The sequence below is a fragment of the Opisthorchis viverrini genome (assembly GCF_000715545.1).
Source record: "Opisthorchis viverrini unplaced genomic scaffold opera_v5_158, whole genome shotgun sequence".
NCBI classification, from domain to species: domain Eukaryota; kingdom Metazoa; phylum Platyhelminthes; class Trematoda; order Opisthorchiida; family Opisthorchiidae; genus Opisthorchis; species Opisthorchis viverrini.
Window position 1 is genome coordinate 342,621 of NW_008751812.1, and position 23,850 is coordinate 366,470.

The 23,850-nt window shown below is 44.4% G+C and overlaps 1 protein-coding gene across 1 annotated transcript; it reads left to right on the forward strand.

Moving 5' to 3' along the window:
* Nucleotides 1–2,574: 2,574 nt before the first annotated feature.
* Nucleotides 2,575–15,061, forward strand: T265_07036 (hypothetical protein; the record flags this gene model as incomplete). The annotated part of the gene is made up of 10 exons (XM_009172460.1): nucleotides 2,575–2,999; nucleotides 5,000–5,824; nucleotides 5,923–6,198; nucleotides 6,312–6,705; nucleotides 8,310–8,417; nucleotides 9,971–10,125; nucleotides 10,604–10,731; nucleotides 13,878–14,022; nucleotides 14,181–14,309; nucleotides 14,476–15,061. 10 exons carry the CDS (start codon nucleotides 2,598–2,600, stop codon nucleotides 14,683–14,685), a joined length of 2,772 nt encoding a protein of 923 aa, XP_009170724.1.
* Between the last annotated feature and the right edge of the window lie 8,789 nt (nucleotides 15,062–23,850).

Consider the following 23,850-nt stretch of genomic DNA (forward strand, 5'->3'; position numbering starts at 1 on the left):
GCATTGTCTTTTTGCCAATTTGACATAGAGTACGGACGCTGAAAGCTCCTATATAGAAAGGATTTTGTGGATTTAGGAAGTGTTATTCTGTTTATCGTCAATAGGCAGCGAGGAGCATAAGACCCTTCGGTCAGATAACTGACAATCAAGTGACCCAGTGACGTTTGCTTGTGTGGTGGGAAGGGTCTGTGAGGGACATCGGTGGACACCGAACTGCGCGGGCAAATGATACTTCCCGGTTGCCCAGACCAAGGAAGAAGGTTTGGTTGAGGTACCCTACATTGAGCCGTTAACTCCAATGTGACCCACAAGGCAGTGGGAGGACGTAGGGTTTTGTTCGGGGACCATACCCCCTTGTCTCTGACTCAGAAGTCTGACCCACGAGGCAGTGGGAGAATGTAGGGTTTCCTTTGGGGTCCTTGCCCGGAGCCGACGACTCAACAGTCTGACCTGCTCTGCTGCAGAGGGTTGGCCTAACCCGAGGGCACAGGGAGTAAGGCACTACTGTCTCATTCCTGATGCGGCTGCGCACGTCAGATGCCTCTTGAGTAGCACTTGGCTCTTTGGTTTTCGACCGTATTGGATAATGCGCCGGCAGTCACGATCGGAATGCTTCTAACCCGTCCTTCCTCGGGGAAAGGTAGCATCGCTGCTTCCATTAATATGGACATGCCGATCGCCTGGAGGAAGCACTTTACTGCCTTCACACTCCTGTCGCAGAGGACATTACGACTTTACCCTCAGACCACCTCGTAGCACGATTACTCGTAGTGCTTTGGGTCTGACTGCTCCCCTTTGGCCATCCCGACATGGTTGCACCTTGTGGAACGACGTTCCAGCCAGTGTAGCCCAAGGGCTCATTGCAGCACTCAAGCCTGTACGGCAGTGAAGCATCGGTGTTAAACACTGATGTCATGCTGTCGATGATAATGATGATGATGTTGATGGGCACTCAAGCCTAAACACCATGTCAAGATGGCAACTTTAGGTCGGGTCCTACGTCCATCCGATTTTCGTTAGGTTCTGCTGCTATCCTCTCATGATTCCCAAAAGTAACCCTATATTGTCAGAAATTTACGTGGCCGCCAATTCTGTTGACTTCGCTTCAGGATGATCGCGGAGAGTTCGGGTGACTGGACGCTCAAGTAGCAGATCAGTGATGATGCTTGAGTATTCGAGCATATCCTAGAGTCAGTGCCAACGACGACTGAACAGCTTTGCTTCAGGATCAAGTGTGCCTCGAATACCATGATGTTCCTTTTAATTTTGCACTCGGCTGTTCGTACTAAATCTCCTGTGTTCTTTTTCCGCCACTGAGATTCTAGGGCCGGGATCTACAGTTGGTCGCAACACTACTTTCCCGCTTAAATAGTGCAAATCCGAAATAGTCCTTGAATACATATTCACGCACTGCACTTAAGTGAAATGTCCCTCGAAACGTCTGGTGTGTAGCACCAGTGTGTATTTTAACGACAGCATATGTATATAGAGGTTTTCGCTCAACTGTGACGTAAAATGAGTTCTCCGAAAATGAGCTTTCAGACATTTGTTTACAGTTCTCCTCTTTCGAGTTAATTTTTTGTTTTACTCTAGCCGTCTCCGCCCTTTTCTTGAATTTATTATACAATTTGCCGTCTCAGTGATGAACGACGAAATAGTTTGTCTCTTTATCGGCCGCTTCGCTTACCCGTTTGACCGTTGAAAAACGAGCTATTTAAGTCATTGCCCAACCAGTAGACAAGGAAGAAAGAAAGCGTTCAGAGGTGGCACCCTTCCGGTGCCTAGCTGCCATGTCACCCGAAGGAAGCAGGAGGGCTGGGATACTGCCAGGTTGCCCAAGCCTAGACAGGGAAGTCGAGAGGCGGAGGTCGGATTCGAACCACGGACCTTCCGGTCAGTAAATTCGCGCTCTAACCACTTAGGCTATCTCGCCCCCAGTAGACAAACTAGTGTGCTTCTGTTACTTATTGTCTTAGGCTTCCTTCGACGAGTGACGTCACCCTTAAATACCGTCCTCGCTGAGCTGAGACACGTTCGATGAATCGCACGGTGGCGTAGGCACATCTCTGGTATCTGCAGTCGACATTATTCCCTTTTGTGGCCCTCGCACAAATGCATCTAGTACATTTGTGACAGATATAAAGGACCCCTGAATAAGTTTCATGTTAAAGAGATAACTGAAAATTCCATGAGTCCGACCTGGTAGCTGAACTGGTTGTTTTTTATTTACGTAAAGCAAACGTCCCCGTTTTTTCATGTGTGTATTCAAGTACTATGAGCTGCCAGCAACTTCCACGGGCTCATTACAGCATCTAAGGGCAGCAATGAACTAAACTCGAGCAGAAGGGTCAGCATGCCTCCACTGCAAATGTTGCGGTGTGCTTTGGACCCCTTTAGTACAAAAATAGCCAAACTGTCGAATTCGCTTTTTCCGCACCTTTGGCTTTTAGATATCAGGTAACACTAAACATACCGAAAAACACCAAACGTTCACATTTCCTTTGTCCATTGCAGCGTGTCTCTAACGCCCTGTATTGTTTTCAGCCTGCTCACACATCCATCCTGCTGACATCTCATACCCGTGGCAGAAGTTCACCATGTCTATCCATGAGCTTTTTATCATCCATCATTGGCGCACTTTCGTCACGTTCACTCTATGTCTTACCGGCACACTGATGTTCTTCAATCTACACTTTTTCCAGTCATTGGATCTGAGGCAGTCTAATTTAAGTGGTCGGAGTGATCATAAGTCTATGTACTGTTACGAATTATGCCGCGATATGGACTGCAACAATCTAGGTCACCTATCTCTCACGGCGTCCAACCTTCCGTTTTTGGTTGACGAGTTGATGCGTATCAATCATTCTGTGCATAACGAGCTCATAGAGCTGGAACAGCGTCGACTTGATCTGTTGTCCAGTTTGAGCAGCATCCAGACTCAAGTGGAACATGTCCGTTCCGTGCTGATTGACCACAGTCGTCAGTTTATGCGACTAAAAGTAGGTTGTCCTCTAGGTCTGCGTAGAGTTTATCTTCCAATGCACATTATAGATCCCTATTCTTTTGAATCCCGGTTGCACTCTCTATTTTACCTAGGCTGATAATGAAATATTTGCGACCGAACTGCTTGACCTAGCCAACTGGCCAATGACCAACTATGCTCAAAACCTATGTGATAACTTAACTATCGCGTCCTTTCTTTTTATTACACAATAAAATTACAAAGGAACAGAGAGATCCTGCGCAAAGAGCTATAAAACGTAATATGAAAACATACATAAAGCAACGTAAACATCCAAAGAAATTGAGATAAACGTTAATCCGACCCCTTAGGTAGTTGCAGGTTTGCATGAGATAGTGGCAAAGAGCTCTAAAGAGGAAGCGTTTCTGGACAGAGAGGTGAAAATCGACCTGCCCTACAACGCAGAGTGGTAACTTGATCAGAGTAGGTGAATGAGCAAAGAAGTATTACTGTTGGAAGGTAAAGGTAAATGAATAAGAGGCAACCTCCTATTAATATTTCTCGTGGTGGTAATAAAAGATTAGGGCAACAGACACTACGTCCTGTGTGACTGTTTGTAGGTAGTCAGTCAGTGAGGAGGTATCGATGAAATATACGATTGTGCGTTGAATAAATACAAGCTTGAGTAAGTACGCTGAAGTAGCACCACTCAAATCCCGACAGCATTAGCGTAGAGCAGGGCGAATTTGTGCTTTCCGATGGAGAAGCTCAGGGTCAGCTAAACACCTACAGACCCGCAGAGGGACGTCAACCCTCCTGGATACTTGCATCGCGAGGGCCCTGTTGCATAGGAATAGCATAACTTGTCCGAAAAAGACAGGCAAAGAGGGATGAGTGACAATCATTGAGGAGTGGGGGGACAAGGGGGCAATGGAGATGTTTACAAGAACTTCTACATTTTATTGTATCGGCTTTTATGGTTGCATGCGCACATGGAAAATAGGATGTGACGACAGACCTGCTCACCTAACTGACAAGCGGCACATCACATTAATATCCAGTGGCCCTTGTCAGTCTTTATAACATGGTGGAATTACCGCATATCCTGTTGTTGCAACTCATTTCATTAATTCATTTTTAGAAGATTAGGAGTGAAAAGTTGCTAGTGGGACGGTATGGGACAAACGTTGTCTGCATTCGCGTTAGCACAACGGATTTTTAAGGTAGTCACTTGATCCTTTCGGCTGGTCACTAGACCGTTCGTCAAATCTGCCGTGTCTTATCGTTTCAGCTTAAATGGCAGAAAGTAAAACACCATTCCTACTGCTGATCGGTACCTTATTTTTTCTATCAAGATTGTGGTAATCTTGGTTTATAAATACTCCACCATCTCGCCACATCGTCAGAGATAAGTGATAGAAATCATATGGAACTAGTGTCGAACCGATACATGAACATTTGTCTCATTTGATTGAACGTGCAGTTAGTGGATAACGGAAGAGAGGTTAATCGAAAAGGATTTATTGTGTTGGTCGTGTCCGTTCATAAGGGAACAGAGGGGATACCAGCCAGTTGCTGTTAGACTTAAACCATTTCGTAGGCGTAGCTCAGACAGACCTTAGCTAAACAATATGCAGTTGCTCCATAGCAGGTTCTCACTCATGTTCGGTGTAGAAACGGGATTACTATTAACTCTGTCAGGCATGCTACATTTCTCGGGCTAGCGTTTCCCTTCCTTTAGTTGCTTGCATGTCTCGGACGCTACATCTCGTCTTGTTCAACTCTTATCGTGTAGGTTACTGATTCGTGTTCTGTGTGTAAATGTCTGAATAAGGATGAAACAGTTATGCAGTATTCCTGCTTTTCGAATAATTCGGTTTAACTATAAGGAACGAGGTTCACAACGATCCTTTATCAATTTCGAAGGACCAGGTCATTTAAGATGTTTGATGTCTTATCGAAAAGTTCAGGATTTGTCCAATGAAAATCTAGGCTCACCCTAATTCTTATTCCGTACTCTACATTCTCGCTATCCAGGCAACCATCAATGCTCACGAGTATCACCTTATGGAGCTTCAAAACTCTTCACCTGTGGTGCATATACAACCTCCTTTTCAAATTGCTCCTCCTCCCGATTTGGAAACCATGTCCCGGAATCCAAGTAGTTTGTCTGAGCATCTCTGCACAGTTGAATCGTGTACAAATTGGAATCACTGCTTATCGAACGACTTTCTCAAAGTTTGTCTCTATAGCTCTATGTCCCGATCAAATCCGTTGTCGCTTGTCGTCAAACAATCTCCTCATTATGTTGCAGATTGCAGGCCGAATACATCGAAAGTTTGTCTGCAAATATCAGTCGGTCTTTCTGACGCAGTGGACTGTGTAAAGAAGGGGTTAAGTACAAACGGGCCGACGTGTCTTGCTCTTCTATCTCACATGGATTCTGTCTCTGATCTGTACGACAAACTCCGAGACAGCCATCTTGTAGCCCGTTCCATTATCGTTGCTCCGTATTTTCCTCCAGGTTTATTTCGGCCACGATTCGATATCCTTTCACCCATTCCACATGAACTGTTTTCATCGACTTCCAATAGAACCAATCTTCTCCCTGGCCAACGTTTCATACTACTTGCATTCTCAGCCGGATGTGTCCAAATGGAAAATGCATCTTCCACATTAGTTCATCAACTTCGTCAGCTTTCCAACAAGACACTGTATCCACAACTTCATTCTCGGATCCACATGCATTTTCATCAGACTCAAACAGAGTTGCTCCAATGCTGGCCAGCCCCCTTGCGAATGAGGTATGCAAACCTTATGATGGCAGAACCTACTTGGTTTCCCTGTCAAAACGCTGTAGCTGTAAGTTTCATTGGGTTTTTTCCAAGTACGTTTTTCCCCGAAGTCTCTTGTTACCATTCTGCATTTGAAATTATCGTGTTCCGTTCCTTCTCTTCTAGCTTTTACGGAATTCAACCTTCTGTCTTGTATTAGACACTGGTCTTCCTGGCACTTCTCCCAGTTTCGGTTGGCAAGCTCAACTTTTCTCATGTTTGGCCACCGGAGCTGTCCCGGTCATCTTGGGTAGCAACCCTGTGTTTCCACTGGATGACACTGTACTCGGTCCAACTGAGTGGTCTCGTGCGGTTCTTCGACTTCCGAAACTCAGAGCATTCCAACTACCAGCTATCTTACAATCCATACAAGAGGCACATATTGTCGAGTTGAGGAGACAAGTTCGTTCCATTGTCCTTGATATTGCATCTTTGCCCTGTTACATCGTTCCGCCATGATTCGAGATACAGCGCATCATAAAGCCTTAACTCTTGTTGCATCCTTCTATTATTAGGGTCGCTTGTTATTTGAGCGCTATTTCAAAGACGATGCAACTCGGCTTGCCTCAGTACTCTTGGTGGTTAGCCGCCGACTGGGTTTCCCACAGCCACCGGCATTGAGGTGGCCAGCGGTTCCTGCGTTTGGCCCTGGTCTGCATGAACCACCAAACGTCTACCAAGTACCCCGAGAATCCACCGCTCAGACGGATTTAGATGATTTCCTTGGTCCAATCGGTCCAGAGCATGCCTCTCCGTGCTTTCTTAACAATTACACCGGTTTGGGAGGCTCAGCACGCTTGGCCGTCGTATCCACATCTCCCGATTCTGACGCAATTGTGAACCCATTCTGGATGCATCCGTCCGTTCCATGGGATACCTTTCTGCCGTCTGACGCACCATTCAGTTCAGGTGCTTTTCATACGTACCCTTCCTACTTAGCTTTTGGATTTTCAAAGTGCGCGGCACAAAACATATGTCGATGTATGTTACCCTTACTTGTTCGACTTCCCCTGTCTAGGCTTGAGCAACCGGGCAGTATCCTAGCCCTCGTGCTTCCTTCGGGTGGCATGGCAGCTAGGCACGGAAAGGTTGTTACAGTTGAATGACTAATTATGCTCACCCTTGCTTGTAACTGCGTGTACCTACCGGCACGATATATTTAGGCACATTGAAGTATTTCCCGCCGAAAATCATGTTATTCCTCTAAGTTCCCATTGCATTTCGAAAATGTTCGGGTTTTCAGGAGAGCTTTACATCACCGGTGAGAAAGAAAGTACTCAAATGTATGAAACTTCACTACCTACTGCACGACGAACCCCCCCCCTTCGTAGGCGATTGTGTAACACGGAACATGCGAGTGCAAAACAGAGGCAGTATTAGAATAATAGTCGGTGAACGGGGTGCGCCTTTCACTGGTCAGCCTGTTCTTATCACCATTAACTCGAAAGGATTGCACCAATGAAATGGATATTTCTGAGTACACAAACCCCAGTACAACCACGTATAACTTGTACTATTTGTTTTTTTATGCTTCTATCGGGCATACCTTCGAGATCATCTGGGACAAAAGGCTATCTTTGCTCACATGGCAGTTGTCGGGCGCTGCTACACATTTGGGAAAGAGAGGCATACGTCTAATTCACAGTTGTGTTCTGTCCATTGTTGGATTCCAGTCGCCGCACTACAACCTCTGTTTCAACAGGAAACTCGTTTGATTGAACGGAGTGAACGGATGCTAGTGCTCCTGTATTACGGCAGTTTCCAACCAGATGAGCATGTTTGCCACCAGTCTCTGAGTGATTTACCCGTAATCGCATTTTTCCTGTTCTAGTCGCACGTTCTCTCCATCTTTATCGCACATAATTCTGGATCTTAACGACCACTTGGTGTGTATTACCGCGGCTGTCAATTGCACAAATAACCTCATAACCCGATCCGGCCAAGTCGCTAGCAACATCTCTTCTAATACCTCAACCGTCTCACCGCCGATCCCCATTCGAATAAAGGAGACCAGGCGTAACCGATGCTCTAGTCCAGGTCAGATGGAATCTACTATTTGGATGAGAAGCAGTCATATAGCACGGTATTCGTACTTCTTCCAGCAAACTTGGCCGTAAAGGCCGGACTGTTGCGGTGAACTTTTCTCTATCCTCTGAATGTTTTTTTCCGTTGGCTTCCATCAAATTGTTCCTTGAAGCAATTCTGCTTCACCGGTTGGTCGCCGTGAAGGCTAATGGGTCCGGAGTATAGAGTGCTCACTCTGACTGACCTGCATGTAGCGGAATAAAAATCGCACTTGGAATTTTGAGCCTTCAGAACTAAAACAGTTATGTTGAGCTTGAAGGTGTTTGGCTTAAGTTTGAAAGTGAGCAGTAAGAGTACCGTTCTTTCACTGGAATAGCTTAGCCCCTAGGCCACTCCATTTGAATTACTTATACATGATTTTTTACTGCACGTCAGTTTTCCACATTCATATTCAACACGATTTTCCATAAACCTCTCCCTCTCTGTAGATGCGCACACAGCCCGCGGGCTGCGTCCCATCAACCACTCGATTAATCTGGCTGGGTACGAATTCAGCATGAGCCTCGGAGGCATGCATCCCTACGAACAGTTTACTAGTGAGTGAGTCACCAGAAACCTCTTACTGATCACGGGTTACCCGTATTTTCACCAAAACGTTCATTTTTTGTGGCGCCTGGATGCATTGAGTTCGAAGGGATGCGCACGTCTGTGACTACCGGCATTTGTCTGCCCTGTTGATCGAGTTATTGAGAATAAGTTGTACTTTGTTGGGTGTTTTTTCCTCTTCATCTGTATTTGTGGGCGGAAGTGTGAGTGCTTATTGTTCTCCCTTTTGTTCGTCGATGTTCACCCTCAATGGATCGAATGACAGACCTTTATTATCTGTATTCACACTACTCCCAACTGAAGAGGTCTTTTCCACTCCCGGCACAATTATCTCGCAGTCCGTGTATTTCAACAAGGAACTACTAGACTCCATTTGCGCTCTTATGAAAACTCATTAGCTGTGCATATTCTGTTTTGAAATCTAAGGTCAGCTATTTAACGAGTACACTGGACGCATTCTTTGCCCAGTAACTGACTTGTCTGTGCCAGTTTCTGAGTTGCCTGTCGTCTTTTTAGCCCAATATTCAGTTGATGCAGGTTCCTCTGTCCCTCAAAATCGTGCTCTGGAAAAGCGATTGTTCCAACCAAGCGAACTTGACTTTTTTCTATTGCAAGAAACAGAATCCTTCGAGGAGCGGTGCATAAAACTGTTTACTCATCCAGAACGACAAATAGGTTTCGTGGTTAGGACACCTACGACAGATAGCTAAGAATAGACTTATTCCGGGCAGATTGGGCCTAGTATTCCTAGTAAACTCGCTGAATCAACCCCGTAGCTTCGACCGTGTACTGTGTGATCACACTGCTGATCAACTGCTCGTGGCTCAACGGCTGATTATTCATACTACTAGCCAGCAAGTTGCGGACTCTAGTTTATTTGTAGTTTTGTGAGACTCGCACTACTGACGAACTTCTGTAAGGATGAAACGGCTGCACAGTGCTTCAAGGCATTTCAGAAGAGATTGGCTTCACTTAAAAGACAAAATTTCAGTAAGAAAATTCCCGACAGCTGTGGAAGATGTTTACCTGTTTTGTCGACTTGGGATTTTATGGTGTGCCAGTGAAAGTTTCTGTCATTCAGGCGGCTCCGTTGCCATTACAATATCTTCGTCCAGCGAGCACATTACCCAGAGGTTGAGGTGGTGCTAGATTTGGGGGAGAATACTTTATTGTGTTATGTGTTGCTCCCTTGCATCTGTAGGTTGCCACCACATACTATGGTGGCTCAGGGGTCTGTGACTCCCTATATTCCAACGTATCGCTATGGGAGACTGGTTCGAATAGGATTTTAGCAGCGTGGATTATCGGACGAGGATGTGCACTATTGTCTGTTGCTCAAATCTCTTTGTGTTGCCATTATGTGTGTCCTTCTCTGGTGGATACACTTGCTAACGAGTAACGCCCTCTTGTTAAGATGTGTTGGAAAAAGTGCGATGCAGGGCTATTGTAACTATTTGAGAATTGTTGCTATTATTTCCAGTTGCTAGTCGTAATGTACTTTCCGTACTATCTGAATAAATCCTGTGCTTCCTGGATTCCTCAGTTATCATGCTCACTTACGACCGGTTTGATCTGGCCTGTCAAACGTTGGAACGGTTAGTCAATTTGCCGTACGTGCACTCGGTGCTCGTTGTGTGGAATCATCCCGTCGCACCCCATCCAGATTTGAAATGGCCGTTGCTACACGTGCCACTCAAAGTAAGCTCTCCCTCGGAATGTTTTATTAATCACAACCGGTTACAACTTCTGATGCACGTGGTGCATTAGCCGTTCGTCACCAGAATATTCCATGTAGTCTCGTTTTCAACTTCATACTTGGTTGCTTCTATCCTCAGAATGTCCATCAGCTTACGTTAGAGTCTTTTGAGCTTCCATGTCTTATAAACCAACCCGTGGTGGGTTATGGCAGAATGCTGCGAAAATTTTCGGGTCAACTTATCGGTTGTCGGAAGGCTGGAATGCTGTTTTAAGCAACCTTCAGGGTTTTTCTGCACGTCCGAAATCCCATTCAGTTTGTGTACTCTTGCTCAAGGTATGTATGCCTTAATTCATTATATGCATTGACTCGTGTTTAGCCCTTACACTTGACTCCATCGTCCACCAGACTCGCATTGTCATTCTTCTGACAAATCACCATTTGGAGTACATCCTGTCAACTTTCCTGCTCTTTTCTTAGGTCATCCGCGCCAGTAACAATAGTCTGAACAATCGCTTCCTTCCTTATAACTTGATTCAAACCGATGCGATCCTATCGATCGATGATGATGTTCAACTTCGACACGATGAGATCATATTTGGCTTTCGGTGAGTCAAGTGAGGGTTGTTCTCTTTCCGCTTGTTTCGTGATCAGTGTTTAGTCTGAAAAAAGTGTTTAGCTTTAAAACACTTCCCATATAGTTCTTGTCCCTTGTTATAACAAAAATCGATTGACCTATGAAGTTTGGCCGTTATGAGCGGGCCTCTAATCCTACCAATACTCCCGGTTTTCATGCCCATTTATGGTGTTTAACATTGGAACCAATTTCTTCATCTCGCTGGCTCTTAACGTGGAGTGGAGCAACCCTCCTAGGGCTTTTTTTGTCCTGGCTAACGCCGAGCAGAAGTGTTCAACATTCGAGAATGTTTAGCGATCGTCTGGTGCCTGGCACCCCGAATACAAGAGCATGACTTCCTGATCCGACACGTACCGAAGAATGAGAACCTCCTGGCCGATCGGCTTTCAAGCCAAATATTTTGGCCGGTGCCAATAGCCTCATCGTCGAACTGGATCCCGGGAGGTTGTTACGGCTGCAGCAAAAGGATCCCATATCACAAAAGATTGCAGCCACCCTGTTGGACAGGAGAGGTATTGAGGATGCTGGGGAACACTTCGATAGACATAGGCTAATTGAAGCTGGCATATTGTTCTGGAAGGTCAGCGGTTCGAATATCTTACCGCCCGTAATACTTCGTGACTTTATGGCTAGTTGTCAGTATCTGGAACGCAAGTCCCTCTCGAAGACTCTTCGAGCAGTTCCTGGTTATTCATCTCGTATTTACTTCTGTTACCTTGTTACCCCACATTCATTTATTATTCCCGTTCCAGAGCCGCTGTCAAAGCACACGCACAGCACCTTTCGTCCCCGCACGATTCATACTCCACTGTTATTATTACGTCTATTTAGAGTATTTCTACAAAGACGGTTAAAGCATGTGAATATTTTTACATTTACTGCCAAAACGGTCAGACACTCTTCCAGGATCTGTGGCCTCGCTTGCAACTAACTGATTATGTTTGCGATGAAATTTTGTGAATTCTCCGGATTGTTTGCTCCTCCAGACTTCGGTTCCATTGATGAATTTGTTCATTCCATTCACATTCCAAAAACAACCACTTGTCTCCCGGTACAATGGTAATCATGGGATGTCTGATAACCATAGCGCGACGAATCGTGGGGTGTGTGAATAGAATGTCTTCGCAGTGAAATTTGCTTCATGTGTGCAATGAGGTTGTCCGGGGTGAGGGGAGTGCAGTACATAGTGTAGCTCATTCAGCTTCCTATGAAAAGTCATGGAGCAATATATATGGGGAGGCCGTTCTTACGACAATTCTTCATAATTCCTTGCTGGTTTCTGTTCTATAGTATACTGGATAACAGCAGATCATCACCATGCTTACTGAATACGAGCGACCAATCAGCACAACTTGCTGTTATGTGGTTGGGGTCAAAAATGATGTAATAATGAGGCTTCCACCGCGACTGAGCGAACAGCCCCACGTCGGCTGGGGCCAGAGTGCGTTGAGACTACAGAGTTTTCGACCAGAAATCCAAGCGGAGCGACATTTAGACATCACAAGACGGGACGGCTTGCTTGCCTATCCGAATGTTGGTCTCAGTGATATGGCAGTAGGTTGGCACATTTAGCTGCTCTTAACCCTGCGTGGCATAACGCCACTCGTTGTCATAGGGATCTTCGCACCTTCCTGATTGAGGCCCCCGCAACCGATCCCAGTGGCGCTCATGCTGCCAGTTCCTGGGCTGACTGAATAAATAAAGTTCGTCTGTCGTCCTGCGCTGGGCTTACGCAAATAACGCTGGTTTGTTCCCACTAATAGCGCATTACTCAGATATGTTTATTTTGATTTTGTCCAAAAGTGGGCACCTCATTCCTGGTCGTTTGGCTTAAGGGAATAGAACTTCTTCCCACTAAGTCCTTCCGTTCCTTTCCATTCTTTACTAGGTCTTTATTCCCTCGTAGGTGTACGGTAGTTAGATACCTAATGTATTGCTGTCAATAATTTTGCCTCCTTGCCATCACCTATTATTATCGCGTTGCATGATGCAGCCAGACTTCTCAATTCCACTCAGAGATGCACACTATTAGTTGTTTCCAACAGGTCGAAAGCAGCTGTCGATTGCTTCTCGGTTTTCAGCACGGTTCATTTGAAGCATAACAATAAATAGTTCTGTAATTTGTTCTTACGTATCTCATATTTTGCCCCTCATAGTTGAGAGTTTACGGGATGATGTCATCCCACGGTAGTGTTATTCTCATCGGTCCTCTAAAACAGTCTCATGAACAGTTTTTCGCTCATTTGTGTTCATTGTGTTGTACATTAATTCCCCTGTACAGAACCGCCATATCGGTAAGCAAGTCTATCGCCTTACCTATTATTCAGTCCAGCTCTGTTTTTTTTGCGGGAATAGATCGCCTAACTAAAGATACAAACAGCCGTCTTGTTTGCGCGTTTGTGGCATTTTTCTTTTGTCAAAATTTGTTTTTTTTTTCAAGTCAGCTCACTGCAACGTGTCTTTCACAGTCAGTACTCAGTTTTCGTCATCTTGGCACAAGTCTTCAACGCGTGGCTAATAGCAGCTCTTCCCTGATGCCTCTCCTACAGTATTCTATGCATTTCGTTTCACTCATGTGAGAGCTTTCCTGTGCATCTGCGAGTTGTATTCACCACCCTCAGTCCAAGCACTGAAATCGTTTTTGCTTATTGTATCGATGCCTATTTGTATGTTCTTGCTTTCCACCGACCTGGCGATCAGTATGATCTTCTCAGAAGTTAGCAGTGGGAGCGCCCACCAACACGTTCAATTACCTGTTGTCACACTGACTGAGTGCCGAAGTTCTGTGTCATTTGTGTACAGCTTGTGACGTTGACCCCGAGGAGACAGTTTCCTCAACCGCCAGGCCGTCCGGTGGCCGTTGGTAGCACCCTTTCAGTGCGAAAATACACATAGCTAACTACAAGTTGGAATAAGCCTTGTAACTGTTTCTCCTCGTAGGTCCAATTGGGATATGCTAAGTCTAAGGGGACATACTTGAATAAGAACTAGGTATTTCTTGCAGTCACTTCTTGCGCAAAACACTCACGAAACTCCGGTACGCCGTAAGCCTGCTCACCTTTTCGTGGGAGTTTGCCTTACAAATGTAAATGTGCGGTTCTTCTCTTTTTTTTCCAGTGTATGGCGTGAAAATCGAGACCGGCTAGTTGGTTTCCCTGTCCGCTCTCACTTTTGGAACTGGTCGTCTGGCGAATGGTACTACCACTCGGATTACACTTGCGAATTCTCGATGGTGCTGACCGGGGCCGCCTTCTTTCACAAGGTACCTGAAACATTGATACTTTTGAAATTTTGCCCCATCTGTTTGGCCTATGTTTGCTTGGGGCAAGGACTCTGTCCTCACGCAACTGAAATTCTCTTGCATTCAACCATGGCTTCAATGAATCTTCAATTTATTTGTATGTTTCTTCTCTTCATCAGTACTATTCCTTTGCCTACACTTGGGAAATGCCATTTGCTATCCGGCAAATGGTCGACGAACGCATGAATTGCGAAGATTTGGCGATGAACTTTTTGATAGCGCATCTGACCAGGAAACCACCACTAAAAGTAGGTGAATTATTTGCTATATTTCCCCCTTATAGTAGTAATCTGTCGGTTATGGTTCGCTTCTTTAACTTTGATTAGTTTGATGTACTCATGCTTGCTAATTACCTGTCATTCGTGCGAGAAGCCATAATGTCTTCGGTTTTACTGTTTTTCTCACCAATCGCAGGCTACCATTCATTGGACTTTCAACTGCCCTACTTGTCATTCTACGCTCCATGATCATCCGACCCACTATGAAACCCGTTCGAAATGCATCAATTGGCTGGCAGATTTTTACGGTTACAATCCCCTAATCTACAGTCAGTACCGTGCAGATTCACTGCTTTTCAAAACCCGCTTACCACCATCAAAACAAAAGTGCTACAAATTCATCTAGTAACTTTTTTTTCTATTCGAGACTTTTTTTCCTGAAAAACTGCAGCATTCCATACAGACGCTGCAGACTTGGGGCCTTAATGGAGTTTTTATGCTTCCATCTACTGTTTGGATGCATTCAACCTGTCTTTTATGAATGCCCGCATTTGCCAACGGGACCACATTTTTTTCACGACACCAGCTTCCTACTTACTTCTATTCTGCCCATTTCTTAGCTTTTTTGTAAACAGAAATAGTATGAGCTCAAACGTTATTATTTGGTTATTTGTCAGCTCAGAGCTCACCTATCACTTCGTTTTCAGGCATTATCAGTGTGACAGTCTTTTGCATTTTGTTTTTTAGATCAAAAACTCGAGTTTCCTCTATAGCTATTCGCAGCATCGCAGTTTCCCGGCTTTGCTTTGTTACCAATTTTGTGGCGGGATTATGAATGGGTTTCGTCCAGATGAGACTGTCAAATAGGACCTAACAACAATCATCCATACTAGTACGTGTGGCGTACAGGATTAAACTGGTCGACCCAGGTAACCCCGTGTGTGCGCAATAGTGCTTTAGGACGAAACCTCATAATAACACTGGGATCAACAATGCTGGCAACGGGTGCTCCGAAGGCAAATAGGGATCAACCTCAGAGGCGCTGAGTGAGAGCAAAGTGCAGTACTTCGGCACTTGAGAAGACCCAACAACGGCTGGCTGAATCAAAGGGCTCTACAGCAAGCAATGAACGAAAACGATCGGGCTGCGGGAACTGGAGGAATGCATAGAAACGTCTGACCCAGTTCTCTGCCCCAGGCATCAATTCACTAATGAAACGCGAGCGGCGAACAGGCAATTATGGATTGTGTCACAGTTCTGAATCCAGACAGTATATAAAAGGTCTTGTGTGAGGGCTAGGGTGTGTGCAAACACACGTCCGTCCAGTTGCCAGGCTTCTCGCCACAACATGACCCGATCATGTGTCAGCCGCCTCACGATGGAGGCACATAAAATTTGGAAGTGAAGACAATATTTGAATTTGAAATTCGAGAAGCCCTTGTCTGTGCAGTACTCTGTGTGTGTGACGATATTGAACTGGTCTGGGATGTTTGGCGTATTGGAGAGGTACTCAAAATGGATAGGGAAATGATTCCCCAAGATCCCAAGCAATTCTTGCAGCCGTGTATGTGATTGTGTGTATCTTACGCTTTATATATTCATTATATGTGGCACACAGCTCAAAAACGTCATTGCGCCGTACAGCACGTGGCGCCAAAAATGGCTCCATCATTTTTGAGTGGCTGAGACTTATAAGTGCAGTTAGTGAGAAATATGGATAATGAATCTGTACACATAGTGTTGGGCTATATGTACCAGTGTTTCGAGTCACGCAGGGTTCCTGGACACCTAACATGAGGACAATCTGGGTTTTTCATTAACCATTCCATCTTTTTTACTTCCGGTAGAGGAGCACGAGAGGAAAGTACTTAGCAAGCCGTTGGAATATTCACACAGGATGTGTGAATAATGAGATTCGCATTATTTAATTAAATGTCGTTGCGTCTGCTCAGAACACGACATTATACCTTCACGTTGTTCTCACACTGTTCCCACAAGGTGTGCGCGGTACTTTGTAAGCAACGATGATCATTTGGGGAGATTGGACCAATGTCTCCATTCCAAAGAACCTAGGTTTCACAACCTCAACTAGTATCTACCGAGCCGATGCGTCCCTACGAGTTTTGAGGGTTTCTTAACACAACCCTTGTCTTCATTCCTAGGTCTCGCACGCGTTTTTCGGATACTCAATTTCCGATGTACGTTAAGTTATCCGTAACCTCAAAAGTTCCGTTTTATGTGGACAACACTACGACCTCTTAAATGAGCTTTTGGCATTCGCTGAGGAAGGATGGTATCGTATCGATGTTGTCTTAACTGGTTTATAGTGTTCAATGGTCACTCGATCAAGACACATCTGATAATTTAACCTCAGGTTCGGATGTGCTGACCCGGGTGAAATGGCTTTTCACGGAATACAGTGGACGCTCTCACTTCATGCTAGATTTTATTAAGTCTTTCATAAACCACTGAAAAAAGAAGGGCTGGCACTCTCTAGTTTAAGAGGTTCTAAATGCCCTTGGTATATGGACGATACGTACTCAGTCCATTGTTTACGATTAAAGCCATAACGTGAAAAACCATGAAATTCCTCCTCGTGCTGTGTTTGTAGCCATTCGCAATGGTCTACTCCGAATATGATTTCCCTCCTGCCACTGACGAAATATCTTATGTTTCTCGGATTCATCGCAGGTGTAAATAGATACGATGGTTACTTCCAAAAGGGATTGTTTTTTCCGAAAATTTCATCAGTGGAATAAGCAACGATTGTTGTTTGTGTTCGTCGGATAAAGTGCTGTAAAGTACTGCGCTGTGTGTGGAGGTGGGCTTTTTAGGAGCGTTTCCATCTGTCTCACCTCTAACGTCCGCTGTGAAAGAGAAACGCTTCCCACGAGGATCTGGTTTTCAGTCAGGGGGAATTACTCTGACTGTTGATCATTAACACGTCCAGTTCGAATAGTAGGTACACGATCAATGCCTACACATGATAGCAGGCCTATTCACAAGTCGTTTATAACTATTGTGAGGCTGTATACTTCGCCTCACTTCCCCTCACCGCAGATGGCCTAAAACGTAAGTCTGCATCGAGTAAGGCAATACGAAACAAACGCGAAATTCAAGGTTCGCTGGACTGAACAAGTTTCAGATACTGGTTGGAAGTGATGTATATACTCCTAACTACTGTTGTCTTGTTAGTAGAAAATCAAAGAAGACAACTTCGTGCATCCAAACGTGCCAGTGCATGTGTTGAAAGATGCCGGGTTTTCGGTTTGAGATGATTGCTCGCATGACTTTTTGGGTTGCAAACTTAGGACATAAAATCTGCTCTTTTCTGTCCAATGTGAACACATTTCTTTTACAACAATAACTTTTCTTTTATTGACTGCTGCCACACTTTCGGACAGAAACGTAACCGGGATACGGCGTCGTACGCGAAAACTAAAGACGTCAGAGTTAAAAAAACAGAGGTGTGAGAAAATTACATGACGTATAAAGGGACTATAACGTCGGCCCTAATGGATGCTCATGAGGTCATCAATCCAACGAGATAAGAACCACAACGCTGTTCTTGCATGGTCCTGGGTGTGAATGCAAGGGAAGTAACCGGCCACATCCGGATGTAACAGGTGGAATGCGTAGTCAAAGAGCGTTACTATTTCGATGGTTGTTCGCCTGATTTCCAAGTAAGCCAAGGTTCATTCAACCTGATCGGCAATTCTTAGAAATAGATGCTAAAAGCAATTTGATTTCGATTTTGAAGCGAACTTTGTTGACGTCTTCATGCTACTTAAAGTCGAGGAAGTTCACCTTACGAAGATATCCCTTAATGTTTAGTGAGACAGCTGAGGATCTTTGATAGCACCTTGGACAAGAATACATGAAATAACCTCGGAATACCTACCACATCTCAATGTGTGTCCTTAAATATGTGGCTTGTATTTCTTGTGTCACTAAGTAGGCATCCGTAAATATAAATCATGCTTTGTCAACAAAACTGCAAATCGCATATTTTACCAAAGTAAACCATTGGCCAGTATCCAAGGTGTCTGTGTAGAAAATGAATAAAAACAGTGACAAAACAACTAACAGGGGTACGTCACATTCATTGTTAAGATTTTTTATATCCTCACTTCAATTTCAGCGTAATGTTTTTGGTCGGTAAATTAGTTGGATGATGAATGGTGGTCCTGGAAAGTTTGTGAAAACGATGCTAAGATATATTACCTAACCATCGTATATTCGAGTTCTAACCAGTCTCACTGGGTTCCATATTTCGTGCTCAGAGAGTTCTGTTCACTTCGATGCACTAATTGACTTAAACATAGCTACGCGCTCTCGTCCGAGCTACAACGGAGTTCTGGTTTCTTACGAAGCCATCTCGGTCAACAAAACAGTTAAACGTCATCTAGTCCAACTCGTAAGTCTGTCCCATTCGATCAACGCCACATGTCTTGTCATGCCGTGTATGACAAATCTATCGGAGACTTTGCACGCTTGTTTTCTTACACCATTCACTTTCCGTGTATTTATATTTTGAGCAAATACAAACCAACAACTGTCTCGCTGATTCAGCTTCATGTGCACAGAACTCAGGAAATATCATGTTGTACGTTGAAGGGCTGTGGACCGCCATCAAAGGCCAATAAACGCCAATTAGAAAAACAAACACCCTTGAGCCATGATTATCGCAAAAACCTCAGTTCCTATGTTAGGCAGTATCCTGCACCGAAATCGCTGTACCCTTTGCGGCAAGTCGCTGTTACGGTTAAGAAACCTAACCCACATGAAATTGGCCAGAAGGTCGGGCCAGTATCAAGGCGAGCTCAGACTGTCCGAAAGTGTGGTCCCAACAACCAATCATGATTCGATACCGGCAGATTGCCAATGGCGCGTCTGAATTTCCGGAATGTCGCCTCAAAAACTTTAAATACAATGCGCTGGACATATGTTTTTATGCTAGTTTTGAACGTATAGTACACTTTGTCCGCTCTTGGTGGTCATTTTACTGAAGGAGGGATCAAATGGAGAACTGATTTCAGGCATCATCGTTATTATAGACTACATATTCCAGAGTACCGGGGTCGTTTCCTATGTGAATACTACAACGACTTACACCTTCGGAAATCAGTCATTTTGCCAGTAACCATGCCATACTATTGGATCTCACTTTTCTGTCTAGAAAGGTCCGTATCCTCTTGTAGCTAGTACTCTTCGGTGCCACTTATTATCATCAGTATCCTCATTATTGCTTTCATCATCACTAGCACCATCATCGTCGTCAAAGGCATCCTCATCCATCACTCTGGGGCCTTGGTACATAAAATTCCAGAGATGGTAACAAGTTGCGTGCGTCTAGCCGTATACTCAGGTCGTGGATAGATGGATGAATAACTTGGACGGTTGGCTTTGAATAAGTTAAGCTTAGAGGATTAGAAACTCCGAGCAACTGTCGGTAGCACAAAGTGTACTGTGTTCCGGCCTGGTCAGCCACTTCTTCATCAAAAGCCACAAATCCTCAGTGATATTATCATGACAAGCTGTCGTGACCCGCCTTCGATCAAAGTCGTTTACCAGAGGAAGCTAAAGGAAGAGGTAAGAATAGCTCCATCTTCTTGAACATATTGGAGCGTTTTTCGCCGCTTTCATTTTTACTAGGTATCTTCTAGTTGAACGTTACGGCCAGATGTAAATATGAGTGGAGCCACTTCTGGTTCACAACCGAAAGTCAACTTAAAATAAACTGTTTTCGATCCCCACCGATGCATGTGGTCGCGGGAGTCGTCATTCTTGATGGTTTCCTACCATCAAGCGTATGGGCTACAACGTGTGTCACAGGATATTCTGGATGGTTTCCTACGATCTCCAAAGCGTATGGGCTACAACGTGTGTCACAGGCTCCCAATGGTCTCCGTACTTTACCCCCTCTGTCTTGCGAATCAGCATCCCATACCAAGACGCTATTCATGAATAATTCTTCTTCCGCTTTTGCAACCATGCAGTAGAACTGCTACAAACAAATCATGCTAGAGCACACAGCTCCCTGTTCTAGTTTTTGCCAGGATACCCTAACAAATTATGGTACTGTACCTAACAAGCTAGAGCAATGTACTTTTATGAAACTTCAACTCGGAATGCACGCACAACGTTATGTATGAATTGATGCAACGTGTATAAACACAAACGACAAGTGAACTGACACAATAAAGAAATGCAGCGTACATGATATTGTCAAGTGACTTAGCCAAAAGCTAGTAAACTGAATCAGGTTTGCCCACACTGCACGCCTAAACACACTTCTCCTTTACTCTCCCTCTCGCTCCTTCTCAAGTCTACTAATCTTGCAGTTCATTTTGCGAACAGTTACGGCGTTCTAGATTCATAGTGGGAGGTATTTTCCTCTTTTTCATCGGTAGATACAGTTAAATATGCTTACTCTGCTCCTGTGCTTTGTCCAAGCATCTTGCCCAAGTTGGCCGTATTTAATGCAACTATATTGACTCACGTAGGATAACAGCCAAGTTGGACGCACACAGTTGACAGATTCGCCATAGTTATATACTACCTGCAAGGGACTCGAATCTGCTTCAACATAGCCCATCCATTCTGACGGAATATATCATGTATCCTTTTGAGACACCCGAAAAAGTCTCTTGAAAACGTGTACATGTTCTCTACCGCAAGATACGAACAAAGTTTTGACCTCTCAGTCAGGGGACAATATGCACCATCCGATCGTCACCTGAAAAAACGAAAATCTCTAAAAATATCATTTGATTATCCCTAATCCCAACTTCAGTTTTTTATGTTTAAAAAGATGGGCCGTAGGAAGAAGACACCACTTATAGGGTTGCTCAAAACTCTTCAGAAGTCCACGACTAGTTCTACTTTTCATGGTGCTCATCAGGATTTAAACGCATTCCTCGAGTTACCCTCAACCTTGGTTTCCACTAGATTATACGAAATGACGAATTGCTTTTACTTGCAGTCTAATCTGGCTTTAGCCAAAGGCTCAACAAAATCTCTCCTTTCAACTTCATTTGCCGCTCAAAACCACCTAACATTCAGACGACACTGTGTATCGCAAGATATTTTCTTGACAAAGTGGAGTATTTTTTGCCAGTTAAGTTAGATTCTCTTCTCTGTAATACTAATTTCTTCGGAGAAATATTAAGGCTGACAGGAGACCGAAAACCAGTGAGTTGCCTCTGCTGCTCTGGGATACAGTTGGTCTACATTGGGTGAGAAATTTTGTCATGTGAACGATGGGCTGCTGCGAAAGTTACGTTGTTCATTATTTACTTATCGCCATTGTTTTCAGCAGTGTCTAGTCATATCCTCAGATATTAGTTCAAGGCCGACAAGGCTCATGTTCGTGCGACCGCCAACAACCACAAAAGCTTCAGTTGGGCCTCCTGCATGTTTATCTTATCAAATGAAAACCGGTCTAGTTATTGCAACCTATCTTCGTACGTTTCGCCACGACTTTATATTCCCTAAGGTACTCGGTGAAGTCAGTCGCCAAGGCTTGCATGACAACAGCTAACAGTCCTGACACTCTAGAATGGTAGTTCTTTACCATAACGTACAACCAGTTTGACTGCAATCGGGCAGTCGAAAGTTCACACCTTCCTTTGTGGTCAACATGTGGGGGTGACGTCGCTACAAAGGTTACACAGACAGTAGGAGGGGAGAAATAGTTAAAAACGTTTTAGAGCCACATTACTTCGGTTTTTAATTTGGCTAATCACATTCCAGTGTTCCTTCCCTAATTCGGTGAAGCAGTGATCAGAAGCAGTGATTGATCAGATTTTGTTCAGAAGTGGTTAGTTATCACTTCCAACATCTGTTAGTCGTGATTCAAATTTGAGACTTTAGGTCAAGCCCCTTGGGGGAGCTTAACACATACTATCGATTAACGCGTGATTTTCTATGTTTTCACTGATACACCTAAGTTTATTAATAAGGTTTCCACAGTCCATTCGTTTCAAGTCTTATTTTGACATTTTGGTTCAGTTAGGGTCACTTCTATCTGTACGTACAGTTTTGCTTGCTCAGCGTAGCAACCGATGCTTGGGTCAAAGCCAGTTTATTCTTTGATGTGTGTATTTCGTGTGACACGAACACACAGTGCGTAAACACAGCGACTCTGCTTTCACGGATCAAAATGTGTTTCTTGTGCACCGTGCAAGAACGTGGAACATGGCGGGATGGAGGACTTTCTGTATTGGTAATGACTATAAAATATAGGTGAAACAGCCACCTTTGATATCCCGGTGTCGTGAGCGTCAAATTCGAGCAAGAGAGAGGAAGTTACTTGCATCACCGTTTGTACGTGGTGGCGGATTGCTGAAAGTTATTAAGTATGACATACGTAAACCATACATATACTCCCAAGCTGCATTTTATCCTACATAGTTTGTCCTGAAGAGCCGAAACGAGCCACGCGGCTGCTTCAGCCCTTTAGGCAACATCGACATTGCTCGCCTTACAAATCCCTGAAGAGATTCGAACTCGTAATCTTTCAGATAGGAGCTGAAGCATCACCACTCAGCTACAGTTCATGGGTCAACGAAGTATATAATTCCACCTATCATCAAACCAAGCAATTCATATCACATTCTGGTGTTAATCTACCCCTCGAAGTTAAGGAGAGAAGGTTCATAGGGTAAGGTGTGTGTGACTTGTAAGCACTTTCGCTTTCAAGCAGATTACTTGTAAGGTCCTTGTCGTTCACTTTGTGGCAAAACACGCAGACGCTGGGGACCTATGTGGACCGCAAAACAATTGCGATGGTTGTGTAGTGCCCTACCAGAACAATTTTAAGGCTAGTTGATCTTTGATCGCAACTGCCAGTTTTTCTACCTTTGTGCATTTTTTATTCACGCCCCTATAGTGTCTCACTGACTGCAACCTTTTTTAACATCGGACATTATGTTTTTGTGTTATGCGACTAATTTGAGACGGGTTTTATCAACGCAAAGCATTTTTATGGATTACTGTTGACACAGTCAGAGCATTTAATGTTTTTTACTATCTGGTTCTAAACAGCCATTGACAAATTAAAGAGGCAGCCACTCTATGACATGAGTGGATGTGATGAATGGTGCTCACTTTCGGCACTGTTGGACCGTTCAAAACACCAACGCATTATGTTAATGCGAGCTCGTATTTTGAGACAAGGTGTACGAGGAAATGCTTAGAGAGAAGCTCAGAATTTGTGGTCGTCAACCGACTTGGCTAGTACAAACTACTATGCAACAAGCCCTCTCTAACAGTTCGAAGTAAACGGTGGTGACGAGAGATAGTCCAGACTACGGTACAAATGGTCTCCTCTGAATTTTTATTACGACCAAAATGCCACCGAGTTTTCTTGCCTCTCTTACTTCATGTTAGATGACGACTGATTTACTCTGCACTGTTTCGCGTCACCCATTTGATCATCTTCCGCCTTTGGATGTTTACTCGTGCGTTCCCTAGACTAGTAGATGGTTTGTAAATATTGTAATCCCGGACCGTACTGTGGACGTAGGTTCACTTTTATCACTTACTCACCAATAATGAACCGATCACC